Source organism: Salvelinus alpinus, chromosome 18 (genome assembly GCF_045679555.1).
Source record: "Salvelinus alpinus chromosome 18, SLU_Salpinus.1, whole genome shotgun sequence".
Lineage (NCBI taxonomy): Eukaryota > Metazoa > Chordata > Actinopteri > Salmoniformes > Salmonidae > Salvelinus > Salvelinus alpinus.
Genome location: NC_092103.1, coordinates 12231811 through 12253649, shown reverse-complemented (window position 1 = coordinate 12253649; position 21839 = coordinate 12231811). Strand labels below are relative to the sequence as shown.

Genomic DNA, 21839 nt, shown 5'->3' with positions numbered 1-21839 from the left:
GTCATTCCAGTGCACTTTTCTGACTCAAAGAAGAGAGCCTTTAACTATAAAAGGTGCTTTCTTGAGCTCCCCTAGCTGTGCCGTTGAGGAACTAGAGCAAGGACATCCGTACTGTTTTGTTTGGAACACAGCCCTGCGTCACCATCATCACTGAATCACTGTTGTTGTTTACGCAATCCAAGAACGGTCCATTATAAATCGCAATCTGGGTCGGAGGGGCATAATTTGAACGCTTGTTCTATTGCCAACATGACTAGCTAACTTAGAAAATACCATGTTACACTGTCACGCTTTCGAAAGTTGGGCTCGGCACTGCAGACAATGTGGATGGAATCATGGAATCCAGGCATAAAAATGTAAAGAAATAATACTCAAAAAATGTATTAAACTCAATAGGAAATCAACTAAATGTATTGAACTTATAAGAAAACTCATTCATTTGCCCAAGTTAATCAAAAAGACATTAACAAAATGCTTCAGTGATTTTGTATTTTCCGGCAACTTCTGAAACGGCACGGGAATGAGCGGTGCGCGCGCAGGTCTACACTTTGTGTAGCCGTTAGCGATGACGCTAATAATAACCTTTTGGTAGAGATGGAAAGGCTTTCCCAAATACCTTCTCAATTAAATGCTAACTACTTAGTAGCCCACGCCCACCTGGCAGAATGACATCATGATTACTTGCATCAATCCAGTGGCCATTTGTTATGCAAACTCAACAGTCACATGAGCGCTTGCTGGTGTGCACTTGCTTTAAAAGGTTAAATTCACCCCAATGTTTATATATTTTTCCTAGACCTCAAGTGGTCTCCTGATGTATCTAAGCATTGATGTGGACTTAGAACACCAAATGTTGTTGTTTTTCTATAAATACGTGTGATTTTGAGAGCAAAAAAACAGAAGAAAAACCCCGCGGGGAAAACAGAAAAAAAATGAACGGAATCACAAAAAAAGAAACTTGTTTTTTAGGGCCCTACACAATGCCCTTCGGAGAAACGGTAGTAACTTTGTTGCACATAGAATAGAGTCATGAGTGCATTCAGGTGTGTGTTTTGGGCTAATTCTCTTCACACTATGACAAAACATAGGCTAATTCTGTTCAGAGCAACCCAGGTTTTGACATGTCATCCTTGTAACTGCACATCAAACATAGCGGTCATAAACATTGATACTGTAAATTACATGCACACTTGGACTCGGAGACCCTGTAACATGTATAGCATGTTACTGCGCAGCCAATGCGTTCTAATATAGGCGCTTATAAGTGATCAAATCTGCCATTTTCACACCATATACCGGCAGCGAGTTTAACAGGCTGCCTGCGCAGGCAGGGAAGTGCTGCGGTTTACCTTTCGATGTCTGTTCCATCTGTCATGCTCCCTAACCAGCTAAGTAGTGCTGGGCCTCTGTGGGGGATAGCTACCTCCCCTTATAACTATGAATAAGACAAGCCCAGACATGACAGTCAAAATACCACTGTTTGGAGGCTTCTCTTCTCTGGATAGATACTCAACGAATGGTGCTGTCAAAAGCACCCAGGAGCCTCTCTCATGTCCGTCTCCGACGTCTTTCTTTAGAAAGTAATATAACACACAACTCAGGCTATTGAGAGAATTCCATCAAGGGAAGCTATCAAGAGGATTCTCTTTAGTGGCTGTCTGGCTTTTAAACATTGCGGAACTGGTGCGCGTCTTTCACTAGGTCTGCATGAGGGAAGGACCGCCTGTGAAGGTGAGGATGGGCTCTTCAGGGGGGGGACTGGCAGGCTTTGAACACTCCATCCATCTGCTCATTCTTATCTGATGGAGCTCTCAGAACCAGGCAGTTGATCGGCCAGGAGGACAGTCTTTCCCCCAGTCCGTCCTGTCGTTGGTCTCAATAATACTATAAATGACTGAGCTCTAAAACAACTGGTAACTTCAGACCCACCCAGACACCGAGGAGAGAGATCTCTGCCTTTTTTTAGTTAGAAAAACATCCCATCTCACAGGGTTTGGGTTCACTCAAACAGCTGCAGATTTACACTCCGATGAAGTATATTCCATTGAACTTGACGCTTTTGCTGATACAAGCAGCAAGACCAGTAGAGAGCACGGCAGAAGGGATGGACGGATGAGGTGAACACTGTACCTTTGCTCCATGTTTCTGCAACACCTCCATGATGTCATTGTGGGCCCTCTCAGCAGCCACGTGTAGGGGGGTCATGAAGCTGCAGATACAGACAGACGCACACAGGGTTGGATCAACATCGTCATGATTTAGCAGTGGTTAGAGGATCGGTTTAGAGGTCAGACAGAGGTCAGCTAAACAGGAAGACACTCACTCCTTGTTCTTCTCGTTGACGTTGGCACCTTTACGTAACAGCAGCTCTGTGATCTGCTTCCGCTTGGGGTGAGGAGAGGCCACTGAACAGTGCTGCAACACAAGAGGAGGAGTCCATTTAACACTGTGTGGTGTGTGTGTGTGTGTGCTGTGTGTGTGTGTGTGTGTGCTGTGTGTGTGTACTGTGTGTGTGGGGTGTGCCTCACCAGTGCCGTATCGTGTGTCTGTGGGTGTTTGAAGTTGATGATCTCTAGAGCGAGGGACTTCTTGGCCTTGGCCACGTCTGCTTCCCGCGCAGCCTGGAGCAGAGAGTGCCCCTTAAACTCATCTACACAACACACACAGGGGGGAAACCATGTCATCATTTACACACACGCCATAAGACTTCCATTATTCTCCCAAGTCATCGGAGGGAAACACTATTTGAGCATGTGAGTGCATAGGAGAGTCTATCGGTCGGTGTGTGAGTGTTAGTAAGTAGATGTCTTTTCTCACAGGTGAGTCTCTCTTTGAGCTCCGGGGTGGGGGCCATGTCCACAGCACTCTTCCCGTGACAGTTGACCAGGGTGGGGTCAGCCCCGTGGCTCAGCAGCAGAGAACACACCTCCACGCGGTTCTTCGAGGCAGCCTCGTGGAGAGGGGTGAACTGCCACAGGTCCATGGCGTTCACACATGCTCCATGCTAACAGGAAACAGAGAGGGCCGTTACACACCGTACACGTGGTGAAGGAAATAAAGTGGCAGACAGGTAGACATGTTTTTTGAAAAAAACTCTGTTTTGAAATCCGAACTGGTTCAATAAGAGCAAAGAAAAACGGCTTTTTAAAGTGTGAACACGACCCAGGTGTGACAGCACTACTGACGCAATGTCTGACATGAAACGTCAGATGCGTGACGATGGCTTCCCAAAAACATGCCAGTCAGTCCAACTCAAAGACGACGTGAAGGGAGAAAGAAGTCAAAGGAGGAGAAGCCGGTCTGGCTTTTCGGCCTGTGACGAACCCCTCTGAAAACACCTGACAATAACGGCTGTCTCAGGGACCTCTGTCTCCCCAGAGCTAAAGGATTCTCCCTTCCATAGCCGCCACGTAACATAGAGTTTCTTACCTTCAGCAGCAGCTCTGTGACTTCGTAGTGACCATAGGAACATGCATTGTGGAGAGGAACCAGACCACTGAGGGAGAAAGGAACACAGACAGCATTAGGTCATTACAGGGACAGAGCCTTTATATCACTGTGCAATTAGAAACTAAGTTCATTAGGTAAGGAGGCCAAATAAAGTGTCTCAGCCAAGTGTGAACTTCAACATTCCAGAAACATTATTGGGGGGGACGGACGGACACTCCCAACACGACACTCACCCTAAAGCGCATGCAAACAACAAACACACTTACCCTTTGTCCTTTGCATGTACGTCGGCACCGTGCTGTAGCAGGAGCTGTACTATTCTGACCCGGTTGTACCCTGCTGCCAGGTGGAGAGGGGTGGACTACAGGAGAGAAATAAGAAAGAATGATCAGAACAAGACAAGGACATCTGAAAGTACAGTTTCTAAACCACAGAAAATACCTCCTACTGGGCAGGAGCACGATGCTCATTACAGCACCTAAAGCACGTTAACAACGCTCCTTAGTGCTAGCCTATGAGCGTGTCTGTCTGGGGAGAGAAGTTGATGTGAGGTCCCAAAGAGGGAGCAGAGGACTCAGGATGGAATGTTTATCCGGAGGTCAGAGTTCATGGAAACAGAAGCACAATTAACTCTGAACTGGAGTCGGCAACATAAAGAGCTGATCTGGGAGGAAAATATTCTTTAGGTCATTATAGTTAATGCTTCATATCAGGTGAAAACCTGGTGGGCTAGCCTGGGCTATAGTGTGACTGCTTGTATATCTTCTCAGTGTGTATGCGTGTGTGTGTAACCTAAATGAAGTGCATCTCATCTCACAGATTCTGTCCTCCCACTGAATAGTCAAATAGATTACTTCACCTCGTTGAAAACAATTAGTGCAATTAGGAAACTGCAGATTCAAGCTGGATCAAAAATGTGAATCAATGTCTTCCTTCAGAGCAGCCATGTGAAAGCCTCTCTCAGCTGTTTCAGCCTTGAGCAGAAAGCTCTACACTGCTGAGTCAACAGCCAAGCAGGGAAGCGCTAGAACAATGGCTGCTTTAACAACACAGGGAACACATTGATTTGCATGTTTTGTTGTTGTGGACTGTCCTACAGTTGTGATTCTAGTAAGTTGTGGAAGTTACTTAGCTACGTTTGTTGTGAAGAGGCAGTGACAAGACAACACAGACAAAACAACAAACTGAAGGAGGAACTCAAAAGAAAAGGAAGCATCAAGGTCATTCTATCAACAGAACAAAGAGATGAGCAGCGTAGCATCAATGTCATTCACAGAGACAGGAGTCAGCCTAGCGCCCGTGCATTGAGTGGGTATCAGAGACAAAATAAATGGTAACAACCAGACAGTGAATAAACAGAAAGCAGGAAAAAGAGATCCCCCTTCATATATACTTTCTAGGTGAGAAACAAGTATGTGACTGGAGAATAGTGAACCAAATAAAGAGAAAATGTGCCAATGAGGCGTGCACAACAACAAATACTGACAATTTGTCATTGTTTCCTGCATTCCACTGATTACATAATTAAGGAACTGTGTAAACTGTCTACCCATAGATCATTTACAACTCATATTTAGTCTTGACAATATTACCAAAATGCAAGAAACAAGCTTTCGTCACGTGCACATTATGAAAACAACAGCAAAGTAGACAACAAACCGAGTCAAGAACAATATTAAAATGTGTGACTCAAGCTATGGGATGGCAGGGTGTCACAGTAAGGCATTACAGTAGCAGGTGCAGACAGGGGAGGGGAAGTATGTTGGCTCCCAGTAATTAGCAGGCAATAAGGTGGAATCAGGAACACCTCTTAGAGAAGGTTCGTATCCCAGGGTTCTTTATCCTGTCCCAAACTCACCTCCACCCCAAATCATAACCTTAACCCAGGACACAGCAGGAGCATTGGTGGGTGGATGAAATATGACCAACAAAAAGGCCAAGGTTCCAAAATGTGCACAAGGAGTCAAGAGGCATCTTAACTGATAAAACCATAACCCAAGAACCCCAAACAGAAATCAAAAAGGAGTGCATCATCTTACAGCTGTTTGAAAATAACTTACCAGCATTTTTTGGGTTGTTGACTGATAGACAATGTCGGCAGAATCACAAATAAAACAGAAAATAAAGGAAAACAAAAACAGAAAACACAAAAAATGATATAAAAGCATCATGGTTGGTATTCCAAGCTAGTAGAAGTTCCGTAGAACCCATTTGATTCCTCCCTGTATTTTCAGCTGTTAACTAGGCCTACGTGTTTATTATTCTTTGAACAAGTTGTGGAGAACCGCGTGACTGCACTAGAACTTTCAGGGACAGTTGGTCGGGTGGGAGGTGCAGGAGACAGGCATTAGCAACCATAACATTTACAGGACATTTGAACAGAATCTGGAGGGAGGCGACAGGGTTGTTCATCATCCTGTCTTCTCTATCCTCCTTGGTTCGGCCCATCTGGCCACAGGAAGGGTTGGGCCTGGCGTCAGGGGCACCAGTCAGCCCGGTTCTGTTCCACCCCCAGATAGATAACGCTACATGAGCAGGACTGGGATGATGATTCAGCCAAAACATGGCAGAGCAGAGCTGTTGTGTGTTATTTAGGACAGGATGCAACACTGGGCCTCTCTCTTCAACGTGACAGCTGTGAGTCATGTGTATTTATTTCTATGCTATTTAGAAGACACTTTTATCCAAAGCGACTTACAGTCATACTGTGGGTCTCAATACAAGACTGCTATAGAACCAAAAAAGCCATTGTAAGACTTCAGAACAAGCGCCTCAGGAGAAACCAGTACCATGCACGTCTTGATTGCTTATTTTACAGTGAAAAAATAAACCACTATACAGTGCATTTGGAAAGCATACAGACCCTTTGACTTTTTCCACATTACGTTACGTTACAGCCTTATTCTAAAATTTATTATATATTTTTTTTATCCCTCATAAATTGACACACAACACCCCAAAATGACAAAACAAAAACAGGCATTTCTAAATATTAGCACGTGTAAAAAATATATGAAATATCACATTTACATAAGTATTCAGACCGTTTACTCGGGATCTTTGTTGAAGCACCTTTGGCAGCGATTACATCTTTGAGTGTTCTTGAGTATGACGCTACAAGCTTCGCACACCTGTATTTGAAGAGTTTCTCCCATTCTTCTCTGCAGATCCTCTCAAGCTCTGTCAGGTTGGATGGGGAGTGTTGCTGCACAGCTATTTTCAGGTCTCTCCAGAGATGTTCGATCGGGTTCAAGTCCGGGCTCTGGCTGATCCACTCAAGGACATTCAGAGACTTGCCCCGAAGCCACTCCTGCGTTGTCTTGGCTGTGTGCTTAGGGCTGTTGTCCTGTTGGAAGGGGAACCTTCGCCCCAGTCTGAGGTCCTGAGCGCTCTGGAGCAGGTTTTCATCAAGGATCTCTATGTACTTTGCTCCGTTCATCTTTCCCCCAATCCTGACTAGTCTCCCAGTCTCTGCCGCTGAAAAACATCCCCACAGCATGATGCTGCCACCACCATGCCTCGCTGTAGGGACGCTTGGCATTCAGGCCAAGGAGTTCAATCATGGTTTCATCAGACCAGAGAATCTTGTTTGTCATGATCAGAATGCTTTAGGTGCCTTTTGGCAAACTCCAAGCGGGCTGTCATATGCCTTTTAATGAGGAGTGGCTTCCGTCTGACCACTCTACCATAAAGGCCTGATTGGTGGAGTGCTGCAGAGATGGTTGTCCTTCTGGAAGGTTCTCCCATCTCCACAGAGGAACTCTGGAGCTTTGTCAGAGTGACCATCGGGTTCTTGGTCACCTTCCTAACCTAGGCCCTTCTCCCCCGATTGCTCAGTTTGCCCAGGCAGCCAGCTTTAAGAAGAGTCTTGGTGATTCCAAACTACTTCCATTTAAGAATGATGGAGGCCACTTTTCTTGGGGACCTTCAATGCTGCAGAAATGTTTTGGAACCCATCCCCAGATCTGTGCCTCCACACAATCCTCTCGGAGCTCTACAGACAATTCCTTCCACCTCATGGCTTGGTTTTTGCTCTGACATGCACTGTCAACTGTGGGATCTTATATAGACAGGTGTGTGCCTTTCCAAATAATGTCCAATCAACTGAATTTACCACAGGTGGACTCCAATCAAGTTGTAGAAACATCTCAAGGATGATCAATGGAAACAGGATGCACCTGAGCTCAATTATCGAGTCTCATAGCAAAGGGTCTGAATACGTATGTAAATAAGGTATTTTTTTTGTCTGTTTTGAATTTGTAAAAACCTGTTTTTGCTTCGTTAATATGGGATAGCGTGTGTAGATTGATCAGAGGGAGAGAACAATGCAATTCATTTTTGAATAAGGCAGCAAAGTAACAAAATGTGGAAAAGGTCAAGGGGTCTGAATGCTTTCCGAATGCACCGTATATGCCCGACATAAAGCAAACCACAAAATAAATACCAAAATACCCACAAAAGGAAATGTTTTGTTTCTGTATTTTATATGCATCCCATACCACTGGCTAGACCAATGATAAGACTAGGCTATTTATCCCAGTTACATGCCACTATTTTCTAACATGTTGATATGATTCACACACACCATGCTGACAAAGAGCTTTCTTTCACTGCATTTTTTCATTAACAGTTTTCCCTTGTCTGCCAGTCTGTTTTTATTAGGCTGTGTCTAACCCAGGAATATTGCAAATTCAATTCATCACAGGGCTGCATCACCATGGCGACAGTTGTAGCCGAGGTTGGGCTCAATCGCTTAGGCTCCGCCCGTCAATCTGTCAACCCGGAGGGGCGGGGATGAGGGGAGAGGGGGAGGTAGGGAGGAGGGCGAGTCAGTCTACTGATAGCTAGAGCATCCCACAGTACACAATCAAACACTGCAGCTCTATATAAAAAATAAAATAAAAAACACTTAAGGACACAATAACAAACCCTGTTGTTAAAAATAACTAAGTACTGCTTCCGCTCTCTCCCCCTCTGCAATCGCTTACATGGCTCATTGACAAGACCGGGTACTGTTCCATCTGCTTTCAGACACAAAGCTGTTCACTGTTAAACAACTGACTGGAAATTATTACAATCCGGCCTCCCCTTTCGAGAGTCATCATGACCTTCCAGACAGTCTAGTCAACTACTACACAACTCACTACCCTGTCTCCACCTCTAATAACGTACTGTCCCCGCGGATATGAAATCAAACGACAGTTTGGATTTGGAACATGACGTACTGAAGTCATACAGATAGAGGAATTGTCTCGGAGGCCCGACGTGAAAACGGAGGGTTTTCATCTTCTAACCAAATCTTAAGTATTTGTAAGGGAACATCTGTGATGGAATAAAGCACTGTTTCATTTCCCGGTGGACCTGGAGAGGGCAAGGCAAAGCTGAGCTGCTTGTCGGAGAGAATATGAGAGAGAGAGAGAGAGCGAGCGAGTGAGTGAAAACGGATGTGGCAGGATTAACCTATTGTCTCCCAGCCCTTGGAGATGTGTACTGTAGTGAGTCAGATAGAGGGAGAGAGAGGGGGAGGAAGAGAGCAGGTTCAGGAGGGTGGAGTGTTAGAGTACATGTCTGTGTGTACTATATTGCAATGTTCTTTGAACTGTTACCTGGCAGTTAATGTAGCCCTCTTCATCTCCAATACACAATGAGTACGGATACATACACACAATAATACAATTGTGAATAATCAGATTGATATAATAGTTTGATTTAAACGTATACATGCTTTGCAAGAAGAACGATTTCCCTAATAATCTTTTTTAAATGGACACATATCAAATCAATTTACGTGACGGGACTCTGAAATGGAGAAAATCAACATAAACGTTCTACCACAGCGACCATGTTATTTTTGTGACGCATATTTGATTCTGAGTTCGGACATATACAGTTTGTATGTGAAAACTATTTATATGAGGCATCAGTTTTTCCGAACTCATTTCACTCGGACAAAAGGAAGCTGCTCGTGCGAAATACACTGCTATAAGACTGATTAAGGGGTTAACGTGTCCTAAATTTGAAAGATTGCTCAGAAAACCAGGTGTTTTAAATCGGTGTACGCTTACTCGATTATGAGCTTACATCGATAACCCCGAAAAATTCTAAGAAACAAAATAAATTAGAATTCATCTTAAGCCTTTGTATTTCATAATTTTCCTTCGATTTGCAAGAGGCTGAATGTATCTCACCGGAGAAAGTAACCGGGGCGAGCGAAACAGCTCCACTCTGTCTCTGTATGTGTAGGCCATCTATCTGATGCTGTCTGGTCATAAAGACTATGACATTGTTGCCGAAGCCAGCGAGTATTTGGCCTCCCTTGATAAAAAAAAAGTATAAAATAATATCCAATCTGCATTGATGTAAACTGAGTGAGCGCAACTGTGAATGGTCCTGGCACACAAAAAAAAAAAGTGACAAGGGAAGCCAGTTTGGATTTGGCTTCACTCCTATCACATCGCATCAAGAGAAATACGTCATTGACAGAAATAACTTGAATTGATGCATCTCGTTGTGTTGTTGTCCTCCAGTGGCTAGGTAGCTATCTAAAATCTTCCATTTCCTAAATTAGCCATGGATGGAGATAAGGATTTGGACTTCTGGTTTTACTTAATTCTCCAAACTGGCCAACGATTACAATGGCAATTCTGATCCAACCATAAATTCATCCATTGTGCCCCTGGTCTGAGAGGATGGAAGTTCAATATGTAGCTAGAAGTAGAAGGTTAATGTTAACTAGCTAACGTTGCCCATGAAAGGAAGTTAGGCTAGCGAGCAAGAATTTTGCCAGGTAGCCTAGAACAACAAATAAAAGTGTGTACTGTATGACAGTCATAGACCGTTTCGTCAACATGAAAGAGAGGATGGCATTGGCGTTTCTCTACAAGTAGGGGGAGTCAACATGTTTATTTTACTTGCACGAACGCACGCACAAATCAGAACCATGGTCAGCCACATCATATTTAGCTTACGTTGATTGGACTTTTTGGTATGTTTAGTTGTCACTGTATTAGACTAAGCGTAGGTGATTTGATGATGTTGAAATGTTGAAGTTTAAATGGTGCTGGAATAGTGGAGGCAGCTCCTGTTTTCTTTGCGGCAACTCTCTGTGGATCTAAATCAATAGTTCTTTAGTGGTCTGAAAATATTGGAAACATTAACTTGCTTGACCATTCTGTAGGTCACGTAACGGTGTGTTACATGCAATATGCGTCGTGGACTTCACCGGACAGAGGTTGCAAGACATATGAACTAACATTATAGAGCAAACAAGGCAATCATCACTACACAAGGTGTAATTTGGCTTATTTTTGGGCTTGGCTTCCCCAGTGATTTTACCCACACACCGCTACTGCTTGTAGAGTCCATTCCCTGACCAATTAAGGCTCTTCTGAGTGCAACTCAATATAAGGAAAGTGTTCTGAATGTTTTGCACACTCAGTGTATATTCAGTCTTCAATTACACCAGAGATTGTATGACACACTATTCCATTAGACTAAACAGGGACATAGCAGACTTCCAAACTTAGCTGGATATCCAGTCGGTACTTTATGAAATCGGCACTAAGGTAAAATTGAATAAAATAAGTTGTGTTTTTAAAATCTAAAAGCAGACTGCCAGGCAACCGGAGCATATACAGAGTAGCAGCAGGAGAGCGCCAGGGGTGGGAGGGGTGGGAGTATGTCGCAAAGCTCTGATTCCTTCCTTTGCCATTACTTTCATCAGCTCCATTCCTTTGTCCCATTTTTTCTCCTATTTCCTTAGCCTTCTCTCTCTCTCTTCACAGAATTGTAACCTGTAACCATGCCAACAGTGACTGCTAGCTGTCAGCTGTTGCCATGGCGGCAGTGCATGCTATAACTACCATAAAATTGGTACAGTGTGAGGTTTGGCCGAGGCACTGCGCTTTCCTGAGCGAACCAACTTACAGAGAACCTCTCTCTCCACTGAGATAATCATGCATCGACAGGCTTAACCCTGGCGAGGGAGAGAGAGACACACCACCAGCCAGGGAGGGAGGGAGGGTGACTTTGTCTTCATGTCCTGTTCCAGGGGATACGGTAGAGTAGACAGCCCGGCCCAAGGGGAGGCAGGCGAACACAAATGTTGGCCAAACAGAGAGCGGAGGATAGCCCACTCTTTCCCTGGATCGATAATACATTAGGCCTCTCCACTCCCCTCCTCTGCCCTGCTGACGGCTAACTGCTGGGGGAGATATACGGCCCTGCCCCAGCCCCTATCCCCAGCCACTCTGTGGTAATGATGCATAACACAGCCCAGGTCCAGGGGGATGGGTGCCCTGCCCATCCTCTAGACATAAAGCACACTACATGCACACCTCTGTTAATGTGTCCTTCTGACCTACATATATTCCAGGCTAGCGACTACGTAAACACAAACACCACCCCCGTGCAGGTATGTTCCTGAAACCTTACAGCAGGCTATTTCTATTGGGTGCCCCTTTCATGAGCCGATAGTTGACAAATGTTCAGAAAATGTACTTAATATTAAGCACATATTTAAACAGTCTGTTTTCCCATAGTACAGAGAGAGGGTAGTCTTCACACACCAAAATTGGGAGCTGTCTTAGCATGCTGCTTTCATCCAGAAACATGATGAACATCTTAACAAGCGTCTTTGATGAGGGCTACAGAGCGACTCCCTAATCGTTAGGTCTTTGATGAGGGCTACAGAGCGACTCCCTAATCGTTAGGTCTTTGATGAGGGCTACAGAGCGACTCCCTAATCGTTAGGTCTTTGATGAGGGCTACAGAGCGACTCCCTAATCGTTAGGTCTTTGATGAGGGCTACAGAGCGACTCCCTAATCGTTAGGTCTTTGATGAGGGCTACAGAGCGACTCCCTAATCGTTAGGTCTTTGATGAGGGCTACAGAGCGACTCCCTAATCGTTAGGTCTTTGATGAGGGCTACAGAGCGACTCCCTAATCGTTAGGTCTTTGATGAGGGCTACAGAGCGACTCCCTAATCGTTAGGTCTTTGATGAGGGCTACAGAGCGACTCCCTAATCGTTAGGTCTTTGATGAGGGCTACAGAGCGACTCCCTAATCGTTAGGTCTTTGATGAGGGCTACAGAGCGACTCCCTAATCGTTAGGTCTTTGATGAGGGCTACAGAGCGACTCCCTAATCGTTAGGTCTTTGATGAGGGCTACAGAGCGACTCCCTAATCGTTAGGTCTTTGATGAGGGCTACAGAGCGACTCCCTAATCGTTAGGTCTTTGATGAGGGCTACAGAGCGACTCCCTAATCGTTAGGTCTTTGATGAGGGCTACAGAGCGACTCCCTAATCGTTAGGTCTTTGATGAGGGCTACAGAGCGACTCCCTAATCGTTAGGTCTTTGATGAGGGCTACAGAGCGACTCCCTAATCGTTAGGTCTTTGATGAGGGCTACAGAGCGACTCCCTAATCGTTAGGTCTTTGATGAGGGCTACAGAGCGACTCCCTAATCGTTAGGTCTTTGATGAGGGCTACAGAGCGACTCCCTAATCGTTAGGTCTTTGATGAGGGATACAGAGCGACTCCCTAATCGTTAGGTCTTTGATGAGGGCTACAGAGCGACTCCCTAATCGTTAGGTCTTTGATGAGGGCTACAGAGCGACTCCCTAATCGTTAGGTCTTTGATGAGGGCTACAGAGCGACTCCCTAATCGTTAGGTCTTTGATGAGGGCTACAGAGCGACTCCCTAATCGTTAGGTCTTTGATGAGGGATACAGAGCGACTCCCTAATCGTTAGGTCTTTGATGAGGGCTACAGAGCGACTCCCTAATCGTTAGGTCTTTGATGAGGGATACAGAGCGACTCCCTAATCGTTAGGTCTTTGATGAGGGCTACAGAGCGACTCCCTAATCGTTAGGTCTTTGATGAGGGCTACAGAGCGACTCCCTAATCGTTAGGTCTTTGATGAGGGCTACAGAGCGACTCCCTAATCGTTAGGTCTTTGATGAGGGCTACAGAGCGACTCCCTAATCGTTAGGTCTTTGATGAGGGATACAGAGCGACTCCCTAATCGTTAGGTCTTTGATGAGGGCTACAGAGCGACTCCCTAATCGTTAGGTCTTTGATGAGGGCTACAGAGCGACTCCCTAATCGTTAGGTCTTTGATGAGGGCTACAGAGCGACTCCCTAATCGTTAGGTCTTTGATGAGGGCTACAGAGCGACTCCCTAATCGTTAGGTCTTTGATGAGGGATACAGAGCGACTCCCTAATCGTTAGGTCTTTGATGAGGGCTACAGAGCGACTCCCTAATCGTTAGGTCTTTGATGAGGGATACAGAGCGACTCCCTAATCGTTAGGTCTTTGATGAGGGCTACAGAGCGACTCCCTAATCGTTAGGTCTTTGATGAGGGCTACAGAGCGACTCCCTAATCGTTAGGTCTTTGATGAGGGCTACAGAGCGACTCCCTAATCGTTAGGTCTTTGATGAGGGCTACAGAGCGACTCCCTAATCGTTAGATCTTTGATGAGGGATACAGAGCGACTCCCTAATCGTTAGGTCTTTGATGAGGGCTACAGAGCGACTCCCTAATCGTTAGGTCTTTGATGAGGGCTACAGAGCGACTCCCTAATCGTTAGGTCTTTGATGAGGGCTACAGAGCGACTCCCTAATCGTTAGGTCTTTGATGTTGTAGTTAGCTGTGGCACGCGCGTGGGTGGTACTTCACTGCCACCTTCTATTCCCATTACAGCTAGACTCAGACAAAACACACAGTCAGGAAGGACAGCCGAGCAGGCGGCCTACATTTATATACGGTCAAAACATGGACCGAGAACATTTTAGAAATCACATACGCCTTGCCTAACAACTGATCTTTCGAACCTAGAGGCGGCTGCGGCACGATAACGGTGAACGATCTAAACCACACGAGCCTCAAAAGAAGCTCAGAATCCCTGAGTAGCAAACTCACAAAAGCTGCTAGTGTTTATTGGGTTGAAAAGAAACACTCTTCCAGCATTTGCCGCAGACTCTATTCCCAGTCCAATCCTAGCACTCACACCAGCAATAGATCATTTTTACGTTCAAGCCAGGAGATATCGTCAAGTAAATATAAAATATTACCCCTGCCAACATGATAGCAGAGTGTAGGTGGACATTCTGCCAGTAGTTCTGATATAATCTTAATGGAATAACGTGTGTGTGTGTACAACGAGAGGCTAACAGTCAAGCCTCTACACAGTAGCCTACACAGAGAGAACTGAGAAGGGTACAGTCCTCCCCTGGTACAGAGTGCGCTAATTGGAAACTATGTGACTAGAAAGAAGCAGCTCAGTGAAATAAAGATGAAGGAATTTGTTCAGTAGTGGTGTTACCAACTCAATATCTATGCCATGAACCACAACCAAAAAACACCACTACATCTGCCTGCCGGGCTGCTTTCGCAGATGGTTCAAACAAGTCAAAACACTCTATATTAAGGACCCTGTCTCAGTGAGGTCCTGCAGCACATACCGCAACATACCCTCTCTGTACCACACTCAGGATTCTATGCTGAAATTTGTTCCTAGGGGCACCGGTGCTCCTAAATTAAAATTCCAGGTAGCACAGTAAAATATTTAGGAGCATATGCGACCAAAATTGTAGCACTGTAGAGCCCTCGCTCACAGAACTAGTACGAATGAGGAATACATCAAAAGGAGAAAGGAGAAAAAGAGAGGAGAAACCAGAAAGGTCAGTGAAACAATCGAGGTGGGATTCTGATGGCTGCGCTGCACATGTGTGGTGGAGTAAGTGATTGGTTTTTCAGAAGGCATTTTGATAATGCTCTCCAGCGAGCTGCCGCATCGAGCCGTGCCGCGTTAATAACGTCCTGCATTCCTGAGCTCTCCATCATCTTCAGACCCACCCACGGATTCTCTCTCGCACACACACAATCACACACCTCTCTCTCGTACACACCACACACACACACTGTTACTACAAACTTCCAAATGAAAGCTTCTGTTGGAGGCAGGATAGCGTAAAGAGGGCGGCTGGTGTTAGAGACGCCTTTTCAAATGATGCTTTTGAAGAGTTGCTTCATTGCAGACTGAGTTAAGTGGCACACATACCGACTCCTGTCAGCTTTGATGTGAATCACACGCAGCAGTATAAATACCTGGCCAGTGTTTCATATTCCTACTCCCTCCACAGGTATTGATGGTGGTTGTCACATTTGACGGTAAAACCGGCGACAGATTCAGAAGTGGGCATTCCAATCTGCATGAGCTGATGATCGTCATGCATTTGGGACGTCGGCTGCTCTTTCAGTTCACCACAAGGGAAAACAGCTGTCAACATCCAGCCACAAGCTTGACTTCCATCAGTATTCGTCACATTGCACAATGCACATTTGCACGTATGATCATTGAACCTGGCTGGCTATCAGTCCTCTCAGAGGGGGAGGTAATGACGTGATCTTCCTCTCCATGACCCCTCTCTATGACCCAGCAGTGTTTTGGACTTCTCTGCTCTCTCCCCCGAAGGCTCTCGGAGTAAAACCTTTAATGCGTGGGCGGCTCAGGAAATGTACTTGGGCCTCCATATCCAGGACAAGGAAGCACAGATGAGCTTTGACTAGTAATACCGGAGCCTCGCTACAGCAGACTGGGTCAACACAATGGAGCTTACCTACCCATCTTGGCCTGACAGAGCAAGTAGCAGAACACTTATGCGAGGAGTGTTGACAGCATTAACCCCTTCCTGGCTGGATCTTCTACTGCAGACTAAGGCCATCCAGACTAATCTACTGGATGCTAATCATACCTTTGGTCTATGACACAACTTGTTCTGCAGAATGTGGAGGACCAAAGACCTGAGACTGGTTTCTCTCTTCTGGTTAAATGTGGACCAGTGTAACACCAGGCACTGGTTACAGCATAGGCTAATGGGTGAAGAGGTGGGATTCCCTACGCCCAGGAATTACCCTTAATTACACAGGCAATCACCAGCTAATCATGACTATTAAAGGATGAAGCATAAGTGCCATCAGAGAAATTATCACCTCACAAACATCTCTTATAGGACGGTGTGAACCAGATGGTTAACGGATTAGGCTAGACGGAATCAGCTCTGTGAGAGAACACTAATGTATTGTGCCTTCAATAAGTTTTCAGACCCCTTATCTTTATCCACATTTTGTTACAGCCTCATTCTAAAATTGATTAAATAAATAAAAATCCTCAGCAATCTACACACAATACCCATTGTGACAAAGTGAACAGGTTTTTAGAAATGTTAGTGAATGTATTAAAACTTTAAAAAAAGACATTATTTACATAAGTATTCAGACCCTTTGCTATGAGACTCGAAGTTAAGCTCAGGTGTATCCTGTTCCCATTGATCATTCTTGAGATGTTTCTACAACTTGATTGGAGTCCATCTGTGGTAAATTCAATTGACTGGAGATTATTTGGAAAAGCACACAGCTTTTCAGAGCAAAAACCAAGCCATGAGGTCGAAGGAATTGTCCGTAGAGGTTTGTGACGAGGCACAGATCTGGGGAAGGATACCAAAACATTTCTGCAGCATTGAAGGTCCCCAAGAACACAGTGGCCACCATCATTCTAAAGTGGAAGAAGTTTGGAAACACCAGGAATCTTCCTAGAGCTGGCAGCCTGGCCAAACTGAGCAATCGGGGGAGAAGGGCCTTGGTCAGGGAGGTGACCAAGACCCCGATGGTCACTCTAACAGAGCTGTAGAGTTCCTCTGTGGAGATGGTTGTCCTTCTGGAAGGTTCTGCCATCTCAACAATCAGGCCTTTATGGTAGAGTGGCCAGACGGAAGCCACTCCTCAGTAAAAGACACATGACAGCCCGCTTGGAGTTTGCTAAAAAGGCACCTAAAGGAATCTCTCTGTACTTTGCTCCGTTCATCTTTGCCTTGATCCTGACTAGTATCCCAGTCCCTGCTGGCAAAAAACATCCCCACAGCATGATGCCTCCACCACCATGCTTCACTGTAGGGATGGTGCCAGGATTCCCCCAGATGTGACGCTTGGCATTCAGGCCAAACAGTTCAATCAGACCAGAGAATCTTGTTTCTCATGGTTAGAGTCCTTTAGGTGCCTTTTTAGCAAACTCCAAGTGGGCTGTCATGTGTCTTTTACTGAGGAGTGGCTTCCGTCTGGCCACTCTACCATAAAGGCCTGATTGTTGAGATGGCAGAACCTTCCAGAAGGACAACCATCTCCACAGAGGAGCTCTACAGAGCTGTAGGGAGAGCTGTAGAGTTCCTGTAGAGTTCCTCTGTGGAGATGGTTGTCCTTCTGGAAGGTTCTGCCATCTCAACAATCAGGCCTTTATGGTAGAGTGGCCAGACGGACCTGAAAATAGCTGTGCAGTGACGCTCCCCATCCAACCTGACAGAGCTTGAGAGGATCTGCAGAGAAGAATGGGAGAAACTCCCCAAATACAGGTGTGCCAAGCTTATATCGTCATACCCAAGAAGACTCGATGCTGTAATCGCTGCCAAAGGTGCTTCAACAAAGTACTGAGTAAAGGGTCTGAATACTTATGTAAATGTGATATTTCAGTATTTTATTTTTTCAACATTGTTTGCTTTGTCATTACTGGGTATTGTGCGTAGATTGATGAGGGGGAAAAATCAATTTAATTACATTTTAGAATAAGGCTGTAACGAACAGTTGAAGTCGGAAGTTTACATACACTTTAGCCAAATCTTGAAAAAGCCAAACCTTGACCCGGAAAATATAAAAAACTATCGGCCTATATCGAATCTTCCATTCCTCTCAAAAATTTTAGAAAAAGCTGTTGCGCAGCAACTCACTGCCTTTCTGAAGACAAACAATGTATACGAAATGCTTCAGTCTGGTTTTAGACCCCATCATAGCACTGAGACTGCACTTGTGAAGGTGGTAAATGACCTTTTAATGGCGTCAGACCGAGGCTCTGCATCTGTCCTCGTGCTACTAGACCTTAGTGCTGCCTTTGACACCATCGATCACCACATTCTTTTGGAGAGACTGGAAACCCAAATTGGTCTACACGGACAAGTTCTGGCCTGGTTTAGATCTTACCTGTCGGAAAGATATCAGTTTGTCTCTGTGAATGGTCTGTCCTCTGACAAATCAACTGTACATTTCGGTGTTCCTCAAGGTTCCGTTTTAGGACCACTATTGTTTTCACTATATAATTTACCTCTTGGGGATGTTATTCGAAAACATAATGTTAACTTTCACTGCTATGCGGATGACACACAGCTGTACATTTCAATGAAACATGGTGAAGCCCCAAAATTGCCCTCGCTAGAAGCCTGTGTTTCAGACATAAGGAAGTGGATGGCTGAAAACTTTCTACTTTTAAACTCGGACAAAACAGAGATGCTTGTTCTAGGTCCCAAGAAACAAAGAGATCTTCTGTTAAATCTGACAATTCATCTTGATGGTTGTAAAGTCGTCTCAAATAAAACTGTGAAGGACCTCGGCGTTACTCTTGACCCTGATCTCTCTTTTGACGAACATATCAAGACTGTTTCAAGGACAGCTTTTTTCCATCTACGTAACATTGCAAAAATCTGAAATGTTCTGTCCAACAATGATGCAGAAAAATTAATCCATGCATTTGTTACTTCTAGGTTAGACTACTGCAATGCTCTACTTTCCGGTTACCCGGATAAAGCACTAAATAAACTTCAGTTAGTGCTAAATACGGCTGCTAGAATCCTGACTAGAACCAAGAAATTTGATCATATTACTCCAGTGCTAGCTTCCCTACACTGGCTTCCTGTTAAGGCAAGGGCTGATTTCAAGGTTTTACTGTTAACCTATAAAGCGTTACATGGGCTTGCTCCTACCTATCTTTCCGAGTTGGTCCTGCCGTACATACCAATACGTACGCTACGGTCACAAGACGCAGGCCTCCTAATTGTCCCTAGAATTTCTAAGCAAACAGCGGGAGGCAGGGCTTTCTCCTATAGATCTCCATTTTTATGGAACAGTCTGCCTACCCATGTGAGAGACGCAGATTCGGTCTCAACCTTTAAGTCTTTACTGAAGACTTATCTCTTCAGTAGGTCATATGATTGAGTGTAGTCTGGCCCAGGAGTGTGAAGGTGAACGGAAAGGCTCTGGAGCAACGAACCGCCCTTGCTGTCTCTGCCAGGCCGGTTCCCCTCTCTCCACTGGGATTCTCTGCCTCTAACCCTGTTACAGGGGCTGAGTCACTGGCTTGCTGGTGCTCTTTCATGCCGTCCCTAGGAGGGGTGCGTCACTTGAGTGGGTTGAGTTACTGACGTGATCTTCCTGTCTGGGTTGGCGCCCCCCCTTGGTTTGTGCTGTGGTGGAGACCTTTGTGGGCTATACTCGGCCTTGTCTCAGGATTGTAAGTTGGTGGTTGAGGATTTCCCTCTAGTGGTGCGGGGGCTGTGCTTTGGCAAAGTGGGTTGGGTTATATCCTTCCTGTTTGGCCCTGTCCGGAGGTATCATCAGATGGGGCCACAGTGTCTCCTGACCGCTCCTGTCTCAGCCTCCAGTATTTATGCTGCAGTAGTTTATGTGTCGGGGGGCTAGGGTCAGTTGGTTACCTGGAGTACTTCTCCTGTCTTATCCAGTGTCCTGTGTGAATTTAAGTATGCTCTCTCTAATTCTCTCGTTCTCTCTTTCTCTTTGAGAACCTGAGCCCTAGGACCATACGTCAGGACTACCGGGCATGATGACACCTTGCTGTCCCCAGTCTGCCTGGCCTTGCTGCTATTCCAGTTTCAACTGTTCTGCCTGCGGTTACGGAACCCCTACCTGTCCCAGACCTGCTGTTTTCAACTCTTAATGATCGGCTATGAAAAGCCAACTGAGATTTATTCCTGATTATTATTTGACCATGCTTGTCATTTATGAACATTTTGAAAATCTTGGCTCTCTCTAATTTTCTCCTTCTCTCTTTCTTTCTCTCGGAGGACCTGAGCCCTAGGACCATACGTCGGGGCTACCGGCCGTGGTGACTCCTTGCTGTCCCCAGTCCGCCTGGCCTTGCTGCTATTCCAGTTTCAACTGTTCTGCCTGCGGTTATGGAACCCCTACCTGTCCCAGACCTGCTGTTTTCAACTCTTAATGATCGGCTATGAAAAGCCAACTGAGATTTATTCCTGATTATTATTTGACCATGCTTGTCATTTATGAACATTTTGAAAATCTTGGCTCTCTCTAATTTTCTCCTTCTCTCTTTCTTTCTCTCGGAGGACCTGGGCCCTAGGACCATGCGTCGGGACTGCCGCCCGTGGTGACTCCTTGCTGTCCCCAGTCCGCCTGGCCTTGCTGCTATTCCAGTTTCAGCTGTTCTGCCTGCGGTTATGGAACCGCCACCTGTCCCAGACCTGTTGTTTTTCAACTCTTGATGATCGGCTATGAAAAGCCAACTGAAAATTATTCATGATTATTATTTGACCATGCTTGTCACTTATGAACATTTTTGAACATCTTGGCATAGTTCTGTTATAATCTCCACCCGGCACAGCCAGAAGAGGACTGGCCACCCCTCATAGCCTGGTTTCTTCCTAGGTTTTGGCCTTTCTAGGGAGTTTTTCCTAGCCACCGTGCTTCTACACCTGCATTACTAGCTGTTTGGGGTTTTAGGCTGGGTGTCTGTACAGCACTTCGAGATATTAGCTGATGTACGAAGGGCTATATAAAATAAAATTGATTGAAATACATTTAAACTCAGTTTTTCACAATTCCTGACATTTAATTTAATAAAGAAATTCCCTGTCTTAGGTCAGATAGGATCACCACTTTATTTTAAGAATGTGAAATGTCAGAATAATAGTAGAGAGAATGATTTATTTCAGATTTTATTTCTTTCATCACATTCCAAGTGGGTCAGAAGTTTACATACACTCAATTAGTATTTGGTAGCATTGCCTTTAAATTGTATAACTTGGATCAAACATTTCCGGTAGCCTTCTACAAGCTTTTCACAATAAATTGGGTGAATTTTGGCCCATTCTTCCTGACAGAGCTGGTGTAACTGAGTCAGGTTTGTAGGCCTCCTTGCTCTCACACGCTTTTTCAGTTCTGCCCACAAATTTTCAATAGGATTGAGGTCAGGGCTCTATGATTGCCACTCCAATACCTTGACTTTGTTGTACTTAGGCCATTTTTCCACAACTTTGGAAGTATGCTCGAAGTATGCTCAAGGTGTGTAGAAAACACACACCCTGAGGCTGCATTCATCGTAGCTGGGGATTTTAACAAGGCTAATCTGAAAACAAAACTCCCTAAATTCTATCAGCATATCGATTGTGCTACCAGGGCTGGCAAAACCCTGGATCATTGTTATTCTAACTTCCGCGACGCATATAAGGCCCTCCCCCGCCCTCCTTTCGGAAAAGCTGACCACGACTCCATTTTGTTGCTTCCAGCCTACAAACAGAAACTAAAACAAG

General features: G+C 45.2%; 1 protein-coding gene across 4 annotated transcripts in view; it reads right to left on the bottom strand.

Annotated features, from left to right (window-relative positions):
- The window catches only part of LOC139543782 (poly [ADP-ribose] polymerase tankyrase-1-like), a 117495-nt gene that overhangs the window by 16794 nt on the left and 78862 nt on the right, over window positions 1-21839 (bottom strand). For 2 of the 4 annotated variants that reach the window (XM_071350189.1, XM_071350190.1), the window contains exons 6-12: window positions 5511-5531; window positions 3717-3811; window positions 3430-3496; window positions 2818-3004; window positions 2529-2650; window positions 2324-2415; window positions 2131-2209 (exon numbers count right to left, since the gene is read on the bottom strand). In XM_071350189.1, the coding sequence (XP_071206290.1) occupies window positions 2131-2209; window positions 2324-2415; window positions 2529-2650; window positions 2818-3004; window positions 3430-3496; window positions 3717-3811; window positions 5511-5531 (663 nt within the window). The remainder of the gene's footprint in view (window positions 1-2130; window positions 2210-2323; window positions 2416-2528; window positions 2651-2817; window positions 3005-3429; window positions 3497-3716; window positions 3812-5510; window positions 5532-21839) is intronic. The other 2 variants (XM_071350191.1, XM_071350192.1) reach the window with 1 other exon arrangement.